The sequence below is a fragment of the Mercenaria mercenaria genome, unplaced genomic scaffold, assembly GCF_021730395.1.
Source record: "Mercenaria mercenaria strain notata unplaced genomic scaffold, MADL_Memer_1 contig_3537, whole genome shotgun sequence".
Taxonomy (NCBI): Eukaryota; Metazoa; Mollusca; class Bivalvia; order Venerida; family Veneridae; genus Mercenaria; species Mercenaria mercenaria.
In genome coordinates, this window is record NW_026461685.1 from 1,213 (window position 1) to 23,281 (window position 22,069).

A 22,069-nucleotide genomic window follows, 5' to 3' on the forward strand; every position below is an offset into this window, starting at 1 on the left:
GCTAAAAGCATTAATTTACGTCAGTTGGGACCTTTGGAGTTTTCCAGATAAAATATTACATCAAGAAATAAAAGAATATGCTGAACATTGATTACATTACGTATATCTAATTTTAGAACAATCGAATTCTAACGTATTGACGAACCAATAGATTTTAAACGACTTGACTGAGAAATATTGATTTATTGTTGTTTCTGCTAAAATGTTGAAAATGTCAGCTTAACTGAAGATGTTAAAATGTGTTAAAGTACAAAATATAGCCTGTGAAAGGTTTTAAACAATAATAAAATATGATAGCGTATACTAAGTAAACATGACAACCTACCTCAAAATATTTACTGTTAGCAGGACAGCAAGAACAACTACAATGAGTGGAATCGTAACATAAACAGCAACCATGGCGCTGGTTTCTGAGTCTGTAAAATGAAAATCAAAAGCAAACTGGTTTGATATAAAATAACTTATCAGTTTATTTTTTACCTTCTTCTGAAATACAGTGAGCAGAGAATAGTTGTGTCTTTCTTTTTTCACGATTTCCCGCTTAGCGATTTGCATTATTAAGGCTTTGCGATTAATACATGGTTATTTACTTAGACATAGTACTGTTTTTTTAATGTGTGCGTTGCAAAAGTCATAAAATTATCAAATATCAGTAGTATGTTTATTTAGGTATATCTCTTATCTAGTACTGACACTGTTCTTTTTAATGTGTACGTTGCACAAGTCATAAAATTAACAAATATCAGTAGCATGTCTATTTAGGTGTATCTCTTATCTAGTACTGATACTATTATTTAAAAGCATGTAGATTAATAACATTTGAAAATTTCTTTGTGAGAATTTTATATATACTTATTTAAAAGCTAAAAGAAATCTTCCATATTCATTTATTTAAATGAACTCGCGCAAAAATAAACGACCATTCTTTATTTGTTCATTTTCATTCCAGGGTTTTTATATAGATACTTTTTAACATTTAATTGATCAGGTGGGATAACTGAATCTTAACGTCGTTTTATTCATGTTTTTTTTTTATTTCTTTCGACATCTTGTTGTGATAATAAATACCAGTTAAATTTGCCCCTAGTTCTAGTGAGCGTTTCAGTATAACTTCTCACTGAATTTATGTACCTTTCCGAGATAATATTTGGTATGCTTCTTTCATTTAAACACAATGGCTACAGTAAGGTCATAAATGATGTTAGCCCGCCCGCTTAGCTCAGTAGATAGAGTGCAGATCTAAGGATCGCGGGGTCGTGGGTTCGATCCCCGGGCGAGGCGTATGTTCTCCATGACAATTTGAAATAAGCATTGTGTCTGACGTAATTCATATAGGGAAATTGGCAGTTACTTGCAGGTTTGTACTGGTACAGGGTTAGGTTAACTGCCTGCCGTTGCATAACTGAAATAATGCTGAAACACGGCGTTAAACCCGAATCAAACAAACAAAAATAATGATGTTAAACATACCTACGGGATATTGTTTCCACCATCGACTTTTCGACCAGACAGATACGCAAAATCTTGAAATTAAGCATTAACTTTTCGCGTTAAAAATTTACCGCGGAAAGTCGAAAACTTGAAGCTTTTGACGTGACAATTGTTATGCAAACGTCAAGTTTACGATCTAGAATCAAGCGCGAAAAGTAGAAATTTAAAAGCCTTAACTTCAACTTCTCACACAAAGATGTCCCGCCAAAAGTAGAAATCTTGAAATTTTTGACCAGAGAATTGTCATGCAAACATCAACTTGTCGACCCATAATCTAGCGCACGATGTTGAAATTAATTGGCCTCTTCAACTTTTCCACCAAGACTTTGGCCGATATTTTCGTGATATTATCGCTTAAATTTCGACTTTTCGCTCTAGGACTAATTTACCGGGTTTGATGTCACTACACTACAACCGGGATTATGGCTAATTCCCGGACACTGGACCCGGACCCGGAACCTACGAATGGTCACGGAAATACAAGATTCTATACGGAAACGTTTGGCTTTTTAGGTGGGCCTGAAACTACATTTTCGGATAATAGGCACTTAAAAAGGCTGTCAATGGGATTGTCAAGGGAAGTGTTCAAACACCACAGACGTACTGAATTTTATATTATTATAATAATAATGTTTGTTCGTTGAGATAAAAACCTACCTAAACTTCATTTAAGGTATTGGACCCTTAATAGTAATGTTTAAAAAATGGCATTTGCTTGGTATATTTTTAAAGTTGACCATGTTTCGCACTGTGTTGCAAATTTTAAATAATTTTTACCGTGCCGTTTTTTTGTAAATTTTGTATAATTTATGGTATTTCCTCAAGCTCAAGTGGAGACAAATTTCAATGTGATGGCCATTATCTAAAACGTTTTTAGAGAATTCATTACAGCATTATTTTTTATTAAAGAAACATCAAACTACTGTTTAACAATAATAAAATACAAAATAAAACTGTAAATATCATTTTTTCTAGGGTGCGTCAAGTAAACAGATTTGATGAGACAGATTCTAACTCCAACATTGAAAAATTAAGGTCGAATCCTGTGGGTCTGTTTTGATTTTTGCTCACTTCATTCAAAAATAATCTTGGGGCATAAGCAAAACCTACCTGCATTTCTTCCATAATATGTAGTCTAAAGAATGAAGGCAAAATAGAAAACTTTTACCGCATGTTACTCAGTATTTTTAAAGATTTCTAACTCTACCCCTCCTGATTCAGAGGTAATTCCACATTGAACAGCAAGAAATCGCTTATAAAATAAAATGTTTCCACTTTTGTACAATACATCCATAATAAGTATTGAAAGAAGTAAACACTTACTAGAAAAAAACGAAACTATGGAGAAAAAAATTTGGTCCCAGTTTGAACCTACGCGCCCCCCCCCCCCCACCCCCACCTACTGAAAATTGCAGTCAAAGTAGGTTTAAGGTAGGAATTGAATACTCCTCAAAAAGGAGGTACTCTAATACGGGTCCAGTACCTTAAATCCAAGCATCACTTTTGCATTATACATTTCTGTTTTATGTTGATGTGTCAGAATTTGATAAGTTGAAAATACACAGCAAAAGTGTCAACGTACACTAACTAACTAACCTTAACCCTAACCCTAGACCGAAAAGTCGGAATTTAAGCAATAATATCGCGAAATTATAGGCCAAAGAACTGGCACGAAAAGTAGAAGTTAAGACTTAAATATACTTTTCGAACTACAAATTCAGTCGAAAAGTTGACGTTTGTACGACAATTGTCGCGTTACAAACATCGACTTTTGAACTTTTCGAGGAAATATCGTAGCATGAGAAGTTAAATTTAGCTCTCTTAATTTCTACTTTTCGCGCTTGATTCTAGGTCGAAAAGTTAACGTTGACACGACAATTGTCGGGTCAAAAACTTCAAGATTTCGACTTTTCGCGGTAAATTTATAGCACGAAACTTTGAAATTAGATGCTTAATTTCAAGTTTTCGCGTATCTGTCTAGTCGAAAAGTCGATGGTGGAAACAGGATTCCGTACATACCTAAGGACAGAAATGTCTTTTAAGTTAATGGCAGATATATTTAATCGAATGCATGTCGGGAAATCTTGTGGGCCATTTATAAAGGGGCATAATAATTATTCATATAATATTTCTGCCAGAGTAATGAATCATGTATAGGCTAATATAAGATATTGTAATTTATCATATGATGCGAGAAATGATGTACTGCAACTATTTCAAGTTTGAACCAAAATTAATATGTTTTTTTAACTTCATGAATATTTTTAACAGAACTGAATTGTACCATATTATTATTCATATGTATCAGAAAAAATCATTGGAAGCATTGAATGTAACCGAGAAAGTTGACAGCAGCTCGATTTTGTTGAGCTTTAATTAACGACAGGTTATAAGTTATGCAAGCCAATTCCGTCTTGCTTCATAGTTCCGGCCTATTAGAACTTTACAAAAAGGACATAGTCTGAAAGGACCTGAAGTACATTCAATACTGAGAGGTTGGGAATTGAAGATAACAAATTCACAGGTCACTGCTGAGACACATTTGCAGGATGGCTCAGTAAAGGAATTCGATTTGCAAAAATAATATAAAGCTTCAGCCTGTGAATAAAGTTGTTTTGTTATTAAAAGCAAAGTTAATGCAGGGAATTAGGGAATTAACTAATTGAATCACATGCTTAAAACTGAAATGTTTCGGGATATGGCAAAGATTTATACTGTTGATATCGCAAGTTGGTTGCCTTGTCCAGTTCCTATGGAACGCCGCAGCTGTCTTATGTCGGGACATTTCATGTTATCATATCAGAGTGTAGTCTTAACTTGTCAAAACAGTGTCTTATTATGTTACAAAACAATGTTATCATGTCAAAGTATGGTGTTAACTTATCAAAGCAGTGTCTTATTACTTTTATGTTAACTAGTCATGTTATCTTCTCAAAGTGTGATGTTACCCTGTCAAAACATTTTGACATAATAACATGACTAGTTAACATAATAAGATATTATTTGGACAAGTTAACATCACTCTTTGACATGATAGCTTAGCATATCAACATAATAAGACACAGTTTTGACAAGTTAACACAACACTTTGACAAGATAACATAGCTTTTTAACATAACAGCACGCTCGGTAGACAAGATCACATGGTATTTTTACATAATAACATAGCATTTAACATAATAAGACACAGTTTTGACAAGTTAACACAAAACTATGACAAGAAAACATAGCTTTTTAACATAATAGCACGTTCGGTAGACAAGATCACATGGTATTTTGACATAATAACATAGCATTTAACATAATAAGACACTGTTTTGACAAGTAAACACAACACTTTGACAAGATACCATGCCTAATTAATATAATAAGACACTATCTGGACAAGTTAACATCACACTTTGATATAATAATAAAACGTATTAACATAATAAAACACTGTTTTGACAAGTTAACACCGCACTTTGACAAGATAACATGGCTTTTTAACATAATAACCCGCTCGGTAGACAAGATCACACGGTACCTTGACATGATAACATAACGTTTTATAATAACACGCTCTGTAGACAAGATCACATGGTACTTGGACATAACAATATAGCATTTAACATAGTAAGACACTGTTTCGACAAGTTAACACCACATTTTGACATGATAACATCGCACTTTCACATGATAACATAGCATTTTAACATAATAAGACACTGTTTTGACAGGTTAACACAACACTTTGACAAGATAACATAGCTTTTTAACATAATAGCTCGTTCGGTAGACAAAATCACACGGTACTTTAACAAAATAACCAATATTTTTAAAATAACAACACGCTCTGTAGACAAGATCACACGATACTTTAACAAGATATCATAGCTTTTTAACATAATAACACACTCTGCAAACAAGATCATACTTTGACATAATAACATGGCAAGTGAACATAATAAGACACTTTTTGGACAAGTTAACATCAGAACTTGACATAATAACATAGCTTTTCAACATAATAAAACGCTGCTTCGACAAGTTAACACCACGCATTGACAAGATAACATGACTTGTCAGTATAATAAAACACTGTTTCGACAAGTTTACACCATAATTTTACATAATAACAGAACTTTTTAACATAATAAGACACTGTTTAGACAAGTTAACATCACGCTCTGACATGATAACATGAAATGTCCCGACATAAGACAGGTGCGGCGTTCCATAAGTTCCTGTCATCCTGACAAGTCATACAGATCAGCTCACGCGGAAAACCCATTCTACTCGATCCTCGGAGGATGGCCAAAACGAGTACCAAGGCTCCGACTCGAAGTTTCTTCGAGTCAGCCATTTTCCGTCAAGGAATTTTGCTATCTGACTCCGAATATTTATGTGAAGTCACTCGAAGGAAATCCTCGAAGTGACTCGAGATGAAATTCAATTAGCGGAATACACACCTATATTGGTTTCTTTTGTTTCCGAGTCACTTGACGGAATTCCTTCATGTGAGTCCGAGACGAATAATTAGTTACCTATACAAATTTAAATGGGCCTTCGAGTAACTTCGAGGATAGATTTCAAAGATAAGCGAAATAACACAGAATTTGTAAATAAAAATAATACTGAAGTATTTTTTATCGTACTTTAAATAAACCAAATTTTTCTGTTTACTTATGGTATTTTATCACTTTTTGAGTGGATACGGCAATAGTATTTTTATCCTATTTATAATTCCTTCCAAATGAATAAAAGAAATACCATTTTCATAATGAAAATTAATCATTTCTCCTAGTTAGGCAGTTATTTGAAACTGTGTTTAGTTTTATATAATTCTTAATACTTAACATTTTACTTTTCTAGCGGGCGTATTCTAAAAGTTTATCTAGTTATAAATTATTCATAATTTAGTACATTTTCACGACTTTATTTCTAAAATAAATTCGCAAAGTCAGAAATTATTTTTATATCAAAATTTAACAAAGCAGTTTCCTTTAACGGCGCTCATTTGGAACTTTGTTAAATTATATATGATTAATAATTTAGTCCATTCTACATAAATTTACTTCTAAATCTAATTTGCATGTATTTTGAATATCATACTAAACAATTTACTTTTAGCGTGTGTTATTTTAACGTTTATCTATTTATAAATTATTCTTAATTTAGTGCATAAATTATTACAGGACTTTTTTCCTAAATTTAATTTGCAATGTCAGAAATTATCTAAATATCAAAATTTAACAAATCACTTGCCTTTAACTGCGGTGATTTGAAAGTTTGTTTAATTTCGTATGATTAATAATTTAGTTTTTATACACAAATATACTTCTTAATCTAATACGCATGGTCAGAAACTATTTCAATATAAAAAAAAATCACAACAGTTTCATACATTCAATTAAAAGAACAAGCTAATTATACAAAAACAAGCCGTCCAAGTAATGAAATACTGCCTCGAAGTTTCGTCGAATCATCTCGCGGCACTCGAAATGACCGATTTATTGTTTATTACAGACTCGGAGTCGCGCGGAGTGGCCATAAAATACCGGAAATCATTATAGTGTTACCTGTATAATTTCGACTCGGAGTTCCGTCAAGTAATTTCTCGGAGTGACTCGACGAAATTCCGCTTAAGTAATAAAACTATAACAGTCGGTACTCCGAGTCAGAATTAGGCAGTACTCGGAGGAATTCCTCGCTATGCAAGATTTTTCCTTCGAGGAAAAACGGAAAGTGGGTTTTCCGCGTGAGCTGATCTGTATATGCATTGCCAGTCAATGTAAAGCCTTCTGCACAGTCCACTATCAGCGACATGTTATATGAAGTGCCTTCAACTTTTGTTACAACAATTTCACTGAAAGGTTGGTGTCCCGCAGTTTGAAAAAGGACTATGCTTCGTTATACTCTAGTTTATATCTATATACATTATGAACTTCATACACGTAGCGATGTGAATCATTAACAAACAATTGATCGCATTTCATGGTTTGCTTTAGATATGTTCAACTTGTTAACGACCAATTTTCCCCCGGAGTAACTCAAACAGTATGACAAGAGATTATAACAAGTCTTTCAAATGTCGTTGCAGATGATGACATGAAGTGTTCGTTTTTACTGCGAATTAAAGAGCTGTTATAAGTATATTTCTCAATGTATGAGACATCACAAGGGAGGTTGATAAAGGGGGTATACAATTTTGCAGAAGTCGGCCGTAGACTAATCGGTTTCCGGATGATAATCCCAGAACGCATAGGCCTAGGATCTTGAAAAATAAAACAGATTCCATATTATAACTCAAAAATGCTTTGGCCCATGGTCTTGGCATAATGTTTGGGAATGACCAGTAAATGACTGGTATGGAATTTTAGGTCAGTATGTCAAAGGTCAAGGTCACGTTGATCCATAACAGTAGAACATACGGAAGCCACATAGCGATCTTTTTACGATTTAATTCAGCAAAATGAATATAAATACCTACCTATCGGGTCACATACTGGGTTGTCAGTCCATGTAGAATTTGCTTGGCAAAGAATAAGAGATCTTCCAGTGATTTTGTAACCAGGAATGCATGTTACTTTGACAACCGAACCGTACTGAATGTTTGTGCTATTAACTATTCCATATTCTGGACTCGGGTCGCTGCAATCTGAAATATAATGTGAAAATTATTTCAGGACCATAGTACGTAACCAAGAAAGTTGACAGCAGCTCGATTTTGTTAAGCCTTTTCACTATCGGTAATAACATATGCAATCCAATTCCGTCTAGCTTCATTGCATCCGCTTAAAAGGAACTATTTTACAAAAAAAGATATATTCTGAAAAGTCCGTAAGTAAATTCAGCACTGGTTGCGAATTGAAAATTACGGATTAACAGGTCACTGCATACACGTATTTGCAGGACGACTCAGTAAAGGAATTGGATTTGCAACAATTATGTAAAGCTACTGCCTGTGACTAAAGTTGTTTTGTATGGTCAAAGTAAAGTTCATGTAAGGAATTAATAAACTGAACCTCATGTTGAAACTGAAACTTTCGGAAAATGGCAAATATTTATACTGTTGATATGGCAAGTTGGTTGAGTTCTCCAGTTCCCGTCATCCTTACAAGTTATATATGCATTGCCAATCAATGTAAAGCCTTCTGAACAGCCTAATACCAGCAACATGTTATATGTAGTGCCTTCAAACTTTTGTACAATTATTTCACTGTTAAAAGTTGGTATTCCGCAGTCTGAAAAAAAATGATTGTGCATCTTTGCACTCTAGTATATATCTATATACATTATGAACTGCTTACATATAGCGATGTGAGTCATTATCAAACAATTGATCACATTTCATGGTTTGCTTTAGATATGCTCAACTTGTTAACGACCAATTTTCCCCCCGGAGTAACTCAAACAGTATGACAAGAGATTAAAGCAAGTCTTTCAAATGTCGTTGCAGATGATGACATGAAGTGTTTGTTTTACTGCAATTTAAAAAGCTGTTATAAGTATATTTCTAAATGTATGAGACATCACAAGGGAGGTTGATAAAGGGGGTATACAATTTTACAGAAGTCGGTCGTAGAACAATTGGTTTCCGGATGATGATTCCAGAATGCATAGGCCTAAGATCTTGAAAAATAAAACAGATTCCATATTATAACTCAACAATGCTTTGACCCATGATCTTGGCATGATGTTTGGGATAGACCAGTAAATGACTGGTATGGAATTTTAGGTCAGTATGTCAAAGGTCAAGGTCACGTTGATCATAACAGTAGAACATACGGAGGCCACACAGCGATTTTTTACGATTTAATTTTAATTAGCAAAATGAATATAAATACCTACCTATCGGGTCACATACTGGGTTGTCAGTCCATGAAGAATTTGCTTGGCAAAGAATAAGAGATCTTCCAGTGATTTGGTAACCAGGAATGCATGTTACTTTGACAACCGAACCGTACTGAAGGCTTGTGCTATTAACAATTCCGTATTCTGGACTCGGGTCGCTGCAATCTGAAATATAATGTGAAAATAATTTCAGGACCATAGAACGTAACCAAAAAAGTTGACAGCAGCTCGATTTTGTTGAGCCTTTCGACTATCGGTAATTAAATATGCAATCCAATTCCGTCTAGCTACATTGTATCCGCTTAAGAGAAACTCTTTTACAAAAAAGATATATTCTGAAAAGTCCGGAAATAAATTCAGCACTGAAAGGTTTGGAATTTTAGATTACGTATTTACAGGTCACTGTATACACGTATTTGCAGGACGACTCAGTAATGAAATTGGATTTGCAACAATTATGTAAAGCTACTGCCTGTGACTAAAGTTGTTTTGTATGCTCAAAGCAAAGTTCATGTAAGGAATTAATAAACTGAATCACATGTTGAAACTGAAAGTTTCGGAAAATGGCAAAGATTTATACTGTTGATATCGCAAGTTGGCTGCGTTGTCCAGTTCCCGTCATCCTTACAAGTTATATATGCATTGCCAATCAATGTAAAGCCTTCTGAACAGTCCAATACCAACGACATGTTATATGTAGTGCCTTCAAACTTTTGTACAATTATTTCACTGTAAAAGGTTGGTATCCCGCAGTCTGAAAACATGATTGTGCATCTTTGTACTCTAGTATATATCTATATACATTATGAACTGCTTACATATGGCAATGTGAACAAATAACAAACAATTGATTACGGTTGTTTTAGATATGTTCAACTTGTTAACAACCAATTTTCCCCCGGAATGACTCAGACAGTTTGACAAGGGGTTATTGCAAATCTTTCAAATGTCGTTGCAGACGATGACACGAAATGTCCTTTTTTACTGCTAATTACGCACCTGTTTTAAGTCTATTACCAAATGTATGAGATATAACGAAAGCCACTGTAATTAATTTTACCTTATAAATCCTATAAAGTAACCAACTACACCTTACCTACTTGATGACAAACTGGTCTGTCACTCCATGTACCATTTGCCTGGCAAACAATCGATGGATTTCCTGTGATCTTATAACCAGTTTGACATGCTATTTGTACGTTTGATCCTATTGCGATATCTTTTGAGTCAGCAAAACCAAATTCAGGGACTGGATCGCCACAATCTACAGATATTTTCATAAAAATATAATTGATTTTTATACCATTTTAATAAATTTAGGTAACGAAGACGGAAAGAGGTCTAATATTTGAAGATAAAGATATTTGAAGTCGCAAAATGAAAAATATATGTAAAATGTGAAGGTATGGTATTCTTCAGCAATTTTCAGGTGTTATCCTAAGTAACATACGAAGGTGCGGTTAATTCACGCTCGTACTCCATTGAAAACGTAACCTGACAGCAACTACGCATGTCAATAATATGCAAAACATATCGCATTTGTAACTATAATACATAATAATGTGTTTACTATATTTCTTCTAGTATACAACCTCTTTATTCAATGAATGTATTTTGTACAAACACACCCTTGTTAGTAAGTTATAAAGGTATTTTAAATGTATCGGACAAGGCAAATGTTAATTGACATAAAATTGTTTACTGACCTGCTAGACATCTATTACTGGAAAACATCACTATATCGTCAATCGCTATATCACCTAGGTCATGATCTCCGCTTCTTTTTACTCTTCCAATAATAACTATCTGAATTTAAAAAACAGTAGAAAGCAATTACTAGGTCAGGTTGAATCCAAACTACAAATTTATTTATTTATTTATTGGTTTTAACGTAGCATCGACTCAATTTTAGGTCATATTGCAACTTTCCAGCTTAGATCGTGGAGGAAGACCCCAGGTGCATCGAGTGAGGCTCAAACCAACATCGATGAGCGGCAAGTGATAATGAAGTCATCGACCTTAACCACTCGGCCTAGGAGGCCCGAAAATACAAATCTACAAATGTATTGATATCAGATCTAAGAAGAACGATTCTGCACTTATTTTGTTATGTCTTGCAAAACCTACATGCGCTATGTTTGTTTGCATAGTGCTGGTGTAAAAGTAATGTATTGCAAAGATCTCACCAGAAACTATTCCCCCATTGTATTATCAATAACATGTTGTGATCAAGAAAGGTCATATATGTCATATATGTCTAGTATTTCAAAATGGTCAGGGTGTTTTAACAATTAACTATATATAATGTCTACTCGCAACATTTTAGATAGTTAAAATATAATTATTTTGTAAGAATAACAGATGGTAAGCATTTTGCATTATTACGCATTTGGTTGTATTATCGCATCAATGATGGTACAGGTACATACGCATTGTGCAGAACCACTAAACTTTGCAGAAAACCAAATATCATACCGTTTGACTGTGGATGCAAAATGATTATGGTTTTACATTATCCACGTATTGCAGCGAATAAACGTTAGGTTTCTACTTCATATATTCATAAAGATAAGCGTCAGTGAGATTTCTGCGGTCTTAAAATGGCTGTCCGTATTAGATTTTTATTCTTATTTCATATGCGTCTCAGGTGTTGCTTCAGTATATTTCTTTGCTTAAAACATTCTTTGAAAAAACAAGGACAAATATCAAACAGTGAATTCCATGTTCCAACAACGCAGCCTCCCGAAAACGAACCCCAAAGCATGCAGACGTACACACCACAACAAACACACATACCTACATAGAAAGATAACACACGAGGAAAAAACGAACAAATAAGGGAACACAGTAGGGCATCGCCTTGGAACGGTCAGTTGCAAAAACACCACTGGGGATCTGTTTATGGTGCGCACTCAACCTTATTCTTAACCCCTCAATGTTCCAAAGACACGGGGCAGTGTAAATAAAAGTAATCCCCGCTAGGTGAATCTCCAACACACGTTATCGAAACAAAAAGGCATGGCATATAAAACACAAACATATTCCTGTATAAATATATAAAAAGCAAACAACCTTAAGAACCAAAAAGCCATATTTTATTGTATATTAGTTCTGTGCAAAATGTACGTCAAAGTCATCCAGTTATCTTTCAGTGAAACCCACTATGTTCATTTGTAATAAATAAGACCATGTTTCATGTCAGTGCGTCTTCCATTGTTACATGTGAGCGTTAACATTTTGTTAAAAGTAGGTTTTGCAAAGTTCATGTGACTAAACAAAGTTTATATATAGTCTCTAATATATCCCTGTTAGGTATTGAATATAAACACAATTACCTCGAACGGTTCGTCAGTATCAATGAATGTTTGTTGTAAAATCCATTTTTGTCCCTGTTCTCCAGAAACCCTGGATACTCGGTTTCTATCTCCTCCTACTTGTGTAAATAATACGAGTACTCTTACATGTTCACCGTACATGTAGTACCAGAGCGAGAAGCAGTATTGTCCAGGACTCGTCTTTGGGCTAATAAGTATGGCATTTTTATTCCTTTCTTCTTTACTCGTGTCAATATAGACGTAAAATCCCTCTGAAAAAATCATATAGAAGTTCTATCAGCGAAAATCTTCTAAGAATAAGGTGATAAATTACCATATCTACATCATTTAAAATGTTTAATTTCTCACATCGAGGTTAAAACAAATACACAGTGGATGGCAAATACTTCTATTCTAAGAAAGACAAATTAGAATATTAGACAGACTGGTCTTTTTTATATACTGGATCAATTGATAATGCAACTCGCCTTTTTCACCAAAAATATTTAGAATTAGTCGAATCATGTATCACTTCTAGTATAGTAACAATACGGCCTAACGATAAACCATGGTACAACTCTTAAATTCGCCGTACCTCGAGACAACGCGGCCGTTTAAAACAAACCGCATTAAGATCTGGTAAAAATTCCGACTGGTTAAAGTTCAAAACAATACGAAATAAAGTTAATAATATGATAAAGTACTCAAAGGAAATATTCTTTAACAATTTAGAATTCTCGATGAATGAAATCAGTTCTTCTAATCCTCGGCAATACTGGAAATTGGTAAGAATGTTAGTAAAGGAAAACTCGAGCAATATTGACTACATTCCGCCACTTTTAAATGACAATATTATACTAGCTCCAACGAAGATAAAGCAAACCTTCTTAATAACTATTTCGTCTCTATTTCAACGCTTGATAACACACAAACTGGTCTTCCAGAATTCAGTCTTAAAACCAATAGCATTCTCAACAGCATTGTAATAGCAGAACAAGATATAACGGACATTTTATCGAATTCAGCTATTAATAAGGCTAGCGGCCCTGATGAAATAAGCCACCAAATGTTAAGACAGACGTCAAAGTCAGTACGTTTCCCGTTAAAAGTATTATTTAATCGATCACTATCTGAACAAAGTTATTCGAATCCATGGAAACTGGCAAATGTTATGTCAGTCTTTAAATAGGGCGAAAAATCTTCGCCTTCCAACTATAGATTTATTTCCCTAATAAGCTGTTTAGGTAAAGTAATGGAAAGAATATCATGTTCAAGAATATATATAATCATCTCCATTCCATCAACCTTATATACAAACATCAGTCTGGCTTCCTACCTGGCCATTCCACAGTCCACCAACTTATTGATATCTATAATCAAAAATGTAAATCCATTGACGAAACCAACCGGCATGTATGGTATATTGTGACATATCTAAGGCATTTGATAGAGTTTGGCTAAGGAGTTAATATTCAAACTTAGACAGTATAGTATTCCGGGCAATATTCTCAGCTGGATTGATAACTACTTAAAAGGCCGTTCTCAAAAAGTATTCGTCAGACAATCATTTTCCGATACAAAAAAATGCTTGGTCCCTTACTAATTTTAGTTTACGTTAATGATATTGCTGAGCCACTTATAAGTACTACATGTACTCGTCTATTTGCCGACGACAGCTCCCTTGCAGTTTCTACCAACGACATTCCTCTCGTGGAAGAAATGTTAAATTCTGATCTCGAAAAAATGGCAAATGGCATGACCATATCAATAATATTTTGGCATAAGCATCGAAAGTGCTCATATCTATGCATCAATTAAAATATCAACTGAAACGCGTTACACTTAATCAAATTTATATTGCTTACTTAAGACCTCTTATTGAATACGCATCTGTTGTTTGGGACAGTTGCACGGAATATAAAAAGAACTCTCTAGACAAAATTCAATATGAAGCTGCCAGAATAGTGACAGGTCTCACGCGTTCCGTATCAATAGAACGTCTTACACAAGAAATAGGTTGGGTCTCCTTGTCAGATCGTAGAAAAATTCAAAAACTGAATCTGATTTATAAATATCAGAATGATCTCTTGCCAGAATACCTAGGGAAATTTTTCTCAACTCTGTTGAAGATTCGAATACAACTTAAGAAACAACTCTGACTTCGACACGCTATCAAAACGTACTGAAATGTACTCTAAATCTGTCGTCCCGTCATCACTGAATCTATGGAATGAACTCGATAATAGTATCCGTGAATCACAAGCGCTTGCTTCTTTTAAATCCTAGTTAAAAATATGTTCAAACCACCAATCGTACCTAAATACTTTTAATTACATGTAATAAATATAAATTTATTATCAAACACCTCTTACACCAAACCATAAACCAAAGATCGCAATATATCAATTGATATTAAATTTTCAACAGAATTAACTCTTAGCTAGCCCTTTCGCATTTGACTCCTTAAAATATTTATCCGCATTTGATTACCTCCTGATGTGTGATCAGAGTCTGGTCCCGTGTCAGGAGTTGGGGTTTTTCCTGACCAAATAGTCCAGTTAAAGTCATCATGTGTGTCCTGTCTCCAGTTACAAAGCCCATCATCGAAATTACAATCAAGTGAGTCTGTACCAATAACTAAATATTAAAACAAAACAATAAAACTAGAATGCATCATGTAAAAGCAAATGATTGTAGGTTACAATTATATATATTTCCCAGAACACATAGTCCGCAGTAGAGCGGGAACATCCTAAGTAAATTAGAAGTTATGTCAGCATGGGAAATCTGTCAGTTTTCAAGCGCATATAAACAGAGAAAATATGAGGTTTCTAAAGAGTACACTAGATCTGCCATATAACAGGATTTAGAAATATGAAGTTTTCTAACAGATGATAAGTGTATTCTTATACATGCATCAATACTTACAAATTCTATTATCATACTATTTAAAAAGACAGATCTATAGTCAATTAATTGTCGAAAACATATGTATACATTGAAACCTGTGCTAAAGATTACACCTGAAGACAGATAACTCGAGTCTGAATTAGTCTAGTTAACTTTTTTATAAATCTGTGCAAAGAGAACGCTTATTACATTAGAAAAATATATAGATTTGACTGGACACCCTACATATGATTCTGAACTGGGGAATTTTCATATTATTAGCTATGGACAGTGTATTTTAAGCCAATTTCAGTTGTGTTACTGCTCAGCAATCAGAGTTCCTACGTTTTGTACCAGTATTGAATAAAGCATTATCTAATAGTCTTAAATTAAAATTAAAGTATCTTAAATCAACTGTGAAGTATGAATGACATATGACTTAAAGTAATTTAAAGCCCGTGAACTTTTGAGTGATGCGATTTATCCAACAGGCGACTATTGAGTGATAATAAATAAATTTATGTCAAGCGGTCGTTCGTGAGTAATAAAGATTGATCAAGTTTATAGCATTAAAACTTTATTACTATGTTTTGATATTAATTTAAAAATCACATTTAGAAAACAATTTTATGTGGAAAATGGGTAACAGAGCTGCTACACATATAGCAAGATCCATTTAAGATTATAAGTCGAAGAATATAAACTGAAACTGGCATAAAAGACTAGAAAAGAAAGGGTCACATACCTTCGTGATAGACATGTTTCATGTCACATTTGGTCACATTAGAAAAGCTCTAACATTAAAATGAAATGACCTAGTTCTACACTACTCAAACTGAAATTGTCAAATACAACTTTCTCACTTATTTTTTATCAAAATGACTTAGGTACATCCGTAATGGAGTTTAAACAAAACTAACCCTTACACATACCAATCTTGTCATTCTCAAGTGTAACTTGAACTGTCACAGGAGTGACTTATACCCCCACAATACGGTCTTGTCACAGAAGAATGGCAACCATAAGAAATTTTAAAAATACTTAGAATAATCTAAAAAGTAAAAAACTTAATATTAAAAAAAAATGTTTTTACTCGTCTTTGGAGTATTTCATCCTGGGCTTCTGTACGGTGGCATAGAGGTGACATCCGCAACACATTATTTATATTGTGGCCACAACTTAGTAAATTGTGGCCACAAGTTACTAAGTTGTTTCCACAACTTAGTAAATCGTGGCCACAATTTAGTAACTTGTGGCCACAGCTACGTAAATTGTGGCCACAAGTTAGTAAATTATGGCCACAACTTAGTAAAGCGTGGCCTCAACGTAGTAATTTGTGGCCACAATTTGATAAGTTGTGGCCACAATATATTAACTCGTGACCACGACCTTTATCAGCCAATCGAAACTATAAAACGATGGATAGACGGACGGAAAAATGAATAGATTGGATGGTACCTACGTACCTATATAAAAATTTATTTGTAAGCACTTCCGGTCGTCTATAATCCATTCCTGTCTTACCCTTTGCAGAGACGTAGACATTTTTATGCGACCATTTCGTATGGTTGCTGATTTCTGCCATTTTGCGATATCCCCTGCGAACCTTTCGAGCGAAAACACGAGATTTAACGAGTTAAAATGCTGGGACGCAGGCTGAAAACTCCCTATTGAGCGGGGAAGCGGAGCGAAAACACGATAATTACCGGGATCACGGGGTGAGAATTAGTAGCTGGTATGTCACGAGCGGGGAGCGAAAACAAGAGAATTAGCGCTGCTTAAACGAAGTGTTTCCGAACCGCGCCCCGACATCCAGTTACCAAATTTCACCCCGCGATCTTGTTAATCATCATGTATCTGCTCCTTGCCCCACTAAATAGCGAGTTATCACCCCGAACACCCGCCATTTAAACTTGTAAATTTCACGTGTTTTCGCTGGGCGCGGTCACCAGGCGAAAACTCGTTATTAAACGTCTAAGCAGTACTAATTATCGTATTTTTGCCCCGCGCCCAAGACCAAGACCAGTTACTAAATCGCCCTTGCGGGGTTTCGGCCTGCCTGCGTTCTCAACATTTTAACTTGCTAATTATCGTGTTTTCGCTCGACGGGGCCGCGGGGTGAAAATGTAATTTAATTGGGCTAAAACGCGAATTGTAATTTGTAATTATCGTGTTTTCGCTCCGCGTCCCTGCTAAAATAGAGTTTTCAACCTGCGTCCCGACATTTTAACATGTTAAATCTCGTGTTTTCGCTCGACAGGGTTGGTTGCGGGTAGATAACGCAAAATGGCAGAAATCAGCAACCATACGAAAATGAACGCACAAAAATGTCTACGTCACTGCAAAGTGTGATACAGGAATTGAAGATAGATAGACAGACGGAAGTACAGACAAATAAAGTTTTAGGTAGGTACGTAGGTACCATCCAATCTGTTCATCTGCCCGTCCGTCTATCCATTTTTTTATCATTTCGATTGGCGAATATAAGTCGTGGTCACTAAGTTACTAAATTTTGACCACGATTTACTAAGTTGAGGCCACAACTTCGTAAATTGTGGCCTCAAGTTACTAAATTGTGGCCACAATTTACTAAGTTGTGGCCACAATATAAATAAAGTGTTGCGGATGTCATCCCTCTGCCACCGTACTTCTGCGGCACATATAAGTAATACAAGTATATGTGCCCAGGATGAAAGGTGAGGTAAATATAAAAGCCTCTAATATTAGAGATACACTTAAATTAATACAAAAAAGTGTCTTACCGACGCATGTTACCACAGAAAAATGCATTCACTTTTTACATAGGACTAATAATAACTGTACGCCCTATGATGCCTTAAATTTGGAAAAACCAAAAATCTTAAAACAGAAATTCTAAAAATAGACTAATTCTTGGAACTGAAGGGGAAGTAACTCAGTACAAAAGTTTGAAAAGGTTACTTCCCTTTGGCTCTAAGCCAATCAGAATGATATAGTGAAACTTTTTCCTGTCACTTGAGTTTTCCGCGCTTTTAGAATCGGGCGAAATCAACATCCGTATAAGCTTTTCTTTTCAAAACCATACTAAATATAAATATTCTTTCTTGAAATTTGGCACACATACATAGAATTATATTCTTAATAAAAGGTTCAAAGGATTTTAAAAAATATTCATTACTTTAAATTTTATGATTGCGCATTTCAGTAATACCGGTGAAAATGCATCAAAAGTAACCTTAAATTCTAAGTAAAAGGGGTATAATTCATGAAAATTAGGGACAGACCTTGTGTCACATGATATGGATGATACGTTTGAATCAAATCCATTTAGTAATTACTGAGATATAAATTTCGGAACGCGATGCGACGTGACAAAACTGACTCCTATATACATATACCCCACCCCGCCACCTATAAAGAAAAAAACATGTTTGTAGGGGTATAAAAAGTGTGTGCTGTCCGTTACTATACGCCTAACCAAATGATTCCCTTGCTGGTTCCTTTACCATGTTTAGACACATAAAAACTTTTTCATCATAGTCTTCATTTATGCAGTTTTTTTTTCAAGAAAGGAAAGGCACGTCGTTCATTTTATTTGACTTGTTTTCGAAAAATCTAAAGTAATTTCCGTTAGTTAAGTGTTTCTGAGATAAAAATCGGATTTTTAGCTCCAAACGGACGGATAAAATAGTAACAGTTGCCCAAATATAAGGCTAAAATTAAAAAAAATATATATATATCAAATATTCGCGCTTATATGTTCTTATATCATTTGCAATAGATGTATAATTATCAAGACAAACTGTTGTGTTGTCCGGAAAAAGTCATATTTAGCTCTGACATATGTCAATGTAAAATCTAACATTATAATGATGTTACCTGGTACTTCTAATCAAACTAAAATTGAGTTTTACTTCAATACTGACAATCTTCTTTAGTTTCCTTATCAAAATGTCAAAATACACCTAAAATGAAATGTAGACGAAACCGATCTTAATTTTTATCTATATGTCCATCTTTAAGAGAAACAATTGTGTCATTTATAATAAATAAAATAACCGAAAAACAATGAAATCTTGAGACGAAAATGTTATGCCACTGTTGTATTTATCTAGACATAGTAAATGTGTATATATCTAAAGACCTTTACAAAAGATTTCTTTAAACGTGGTATTTTCTACTGATTTTTGCTGCCGGTATAAAATTTAAAATGGGTGAATAAACTACTCTGGTTTCCTCTTCAAAATGCCAATTTTCACTAGGAAAACTGACTGTCCGTATTGTTTTTCTTCTCGAAGGAAGTCTGGCTCGAAGAAAAGTTGGTCTTTTCGCTCTGTACATGTGTTTATGACTAAAAGAACTAAAAGAATAACTTCACTAAAACCTTTTAAATATTGTCTTGTGTATTATTTGTTAAGCATATCTATTTTATTTATAACATCCGAAAAAGGCACTGTAGACATTAAACTAGAACGATCTGAAAAACAGATGATTTCTGTGTGAAACTTGAGGTTTAAATACGGTTTACTTTATCAAGAAGGAAGTAGCACGATGCTTGATATTTTATACGTGTTTATCATAACGAAAATCATAAACAACCGCGTAAACAGTGACCCTATTAAGGGACATCCCTATAGTCACTACATTGATTGTATTGAACATTTTGCAAGTTGCGCGATATACTATATCATTAATGTTACCGTTCTCATTCAAATAGCATACTGTGAAAATTATAGGAGCATTGAATATTTCGCAAAACCGTGTTGACGGTAGTGCGAGCAAAATAATTTGTTAATATATTTTGCATATATCTAGCACATCGACGTTTGTCTTTTTTTCGATTTTAGAACGCTATTTTTTATATAAAAATGTCTAAGATTGCCCACATATCAAAGACTACCAAATATATTCCTGCAATGGATGTATATGTTTATATTATATGAGGCGAGACGTACGTGATTATAGTGAGAAACGTGTCTGTTTTTACCATTTTCGCAAGTTTGAGGTGAATGTACCTTGATGGTTTACCGTTCCAGTTTTGACTGCCTTCACTACATATTTCAACCTCGGCCATCTCTACGAGGTTCAAAAATTTGAATCATGCACTCATTAATTTACATTGTACCTAGTTGAATATAAATGCCTTTAAACTCCTACTCAGTTTTATTCAGAGATACAAAACTGTTTCCTGAATTAAATGCAGAAACAAATTCCATCGTTGGAAGAAAATTCAATGTGTTTGTTAAATCAAAATGGTTCAAGGTCAGAACGTCAATTCAAAATAATTAATAAATATACAGATATAAATATAAAATTATGTTTCAGAATGAAACATATCATGTGAAATTACTACAGATTCATCATTCTAAAGTTTTGTACAAATCTGAACACTAAATAGCGAACAATTACCATTAAGCTGAATATTAAAATAATCACCAAATTGTGAAATATTTGTGAAAGATCGAACTTACCTAGTAATTCATTACAGGTAAATAACAAAATCACAAATTTCATACGCTCTAGATTTTCCATATCACAATTTGCATAAGGAAGTGAAAATATAGCTATCGCATTGTCATATATTTCAATTGACTGCTTTACGGCGTTTTAAATTGTTATTCTTTTATATGGTCGACCTAACTCGAAAGAAAATGTTTAGTTTCGTGCTTGATTTAGTCGAGTTTATTTTGTTCGGGTAGTCAGGTATTAACGTACAACATAACGTATTTTTCGCATTAACAGATTGTATTTAATAAAGCCCACGACAAGGTTGTAGACAGAGATTTAAACAAAAAGGTTCGAATATGTCACTGATTTTTTTCTTACATTTTTATTTTCAAATTATTTCATTTACTGCAATTTTATTAGTTTTAATCGTTATACAATTTCATTTATAAATATTTATTTATAACACGTCTGTTCCACTTCGTACTACAATGATAATTCTCGAGACACTCGTATCTGTCTCTGAATCATCGTCGTCTTCCAAGTCTATTAGTCGGGTGATGTTTGGCCGCGGAATATAGTCTGCAGCAATATCCGTAACACATTTGTTTTCTCTCTATGTATTTTATCACTCAGCTACGTTGACTGACTGTTAAACATCTCTTTGCTTCATGTAGATCAATTGATACGTTGATGGTTTATCTATTTTGTTTGCCATTCATTGATCTAAATGAAGCATAAGGATTTCAACATTTTTGTAACTCGTCAAACTCAAAACCGATCAATTTCTAGCTTTCATATCAATAACAAATTTTCTCCGAGGTAAAGCAATGGTTATCATTATGTTTAATAGATCTATTTCCGTGTGGCTTCAAAACTAATCGAAGTCAGTTAATTCTATTTTAATTTTTGTTTCAAAACTATTTAGATTTAGTCTATATTTTCTGATGAAATATTTTGAAATATTGAGGAAATTTAATTAATATTTTCATTGAGATTATTTTCCACTGCAGTAAAACACATTTTTCTATATTTTCACTGCAGTGAGACGTATTTACTGTATTTTTACCGGTTTTTCGGAACTGTTTTATTATTCTTGGGCAGCTAATAAAATC

At 34.1% G+C, this 22,069-nt stretch overlaps 1 protein-coding gene across 1 annotated transcript; it reads right to left on the minus strand.

Moving 5' to 3' along the window:
* Positions 1–325: 325 nt before the first annotated feature.
* Positions 326–21,128, minus strand: LOC128553154 (sushi, von Willebrand factor type A, EGF and pentraxin domain-containing protein 1-like; the record flags this gene model as incomplete). The annotated part of the gene is made up of 10 exons (XM_053534274.1): positions 20,981–21,128; positions 15,132–15,278; positions 12,663–12,913; positions 11,034–11,133; positions 10,424–10,591; positions 9,908–10,081; positions 9,325–9,492; positions 8,544–8,717; positions 7,964–8,131; positions 326–416 (listed from the first exon to the last, which is right to left on the minus strand). Coding segments are annotated over exons 1-10 (1,502 nt in total), but the record flags the coding sequence as incomplete, so codon positions are not given.
* Positions 21,129–22,069: the final 941 nt, after the last annotated feature.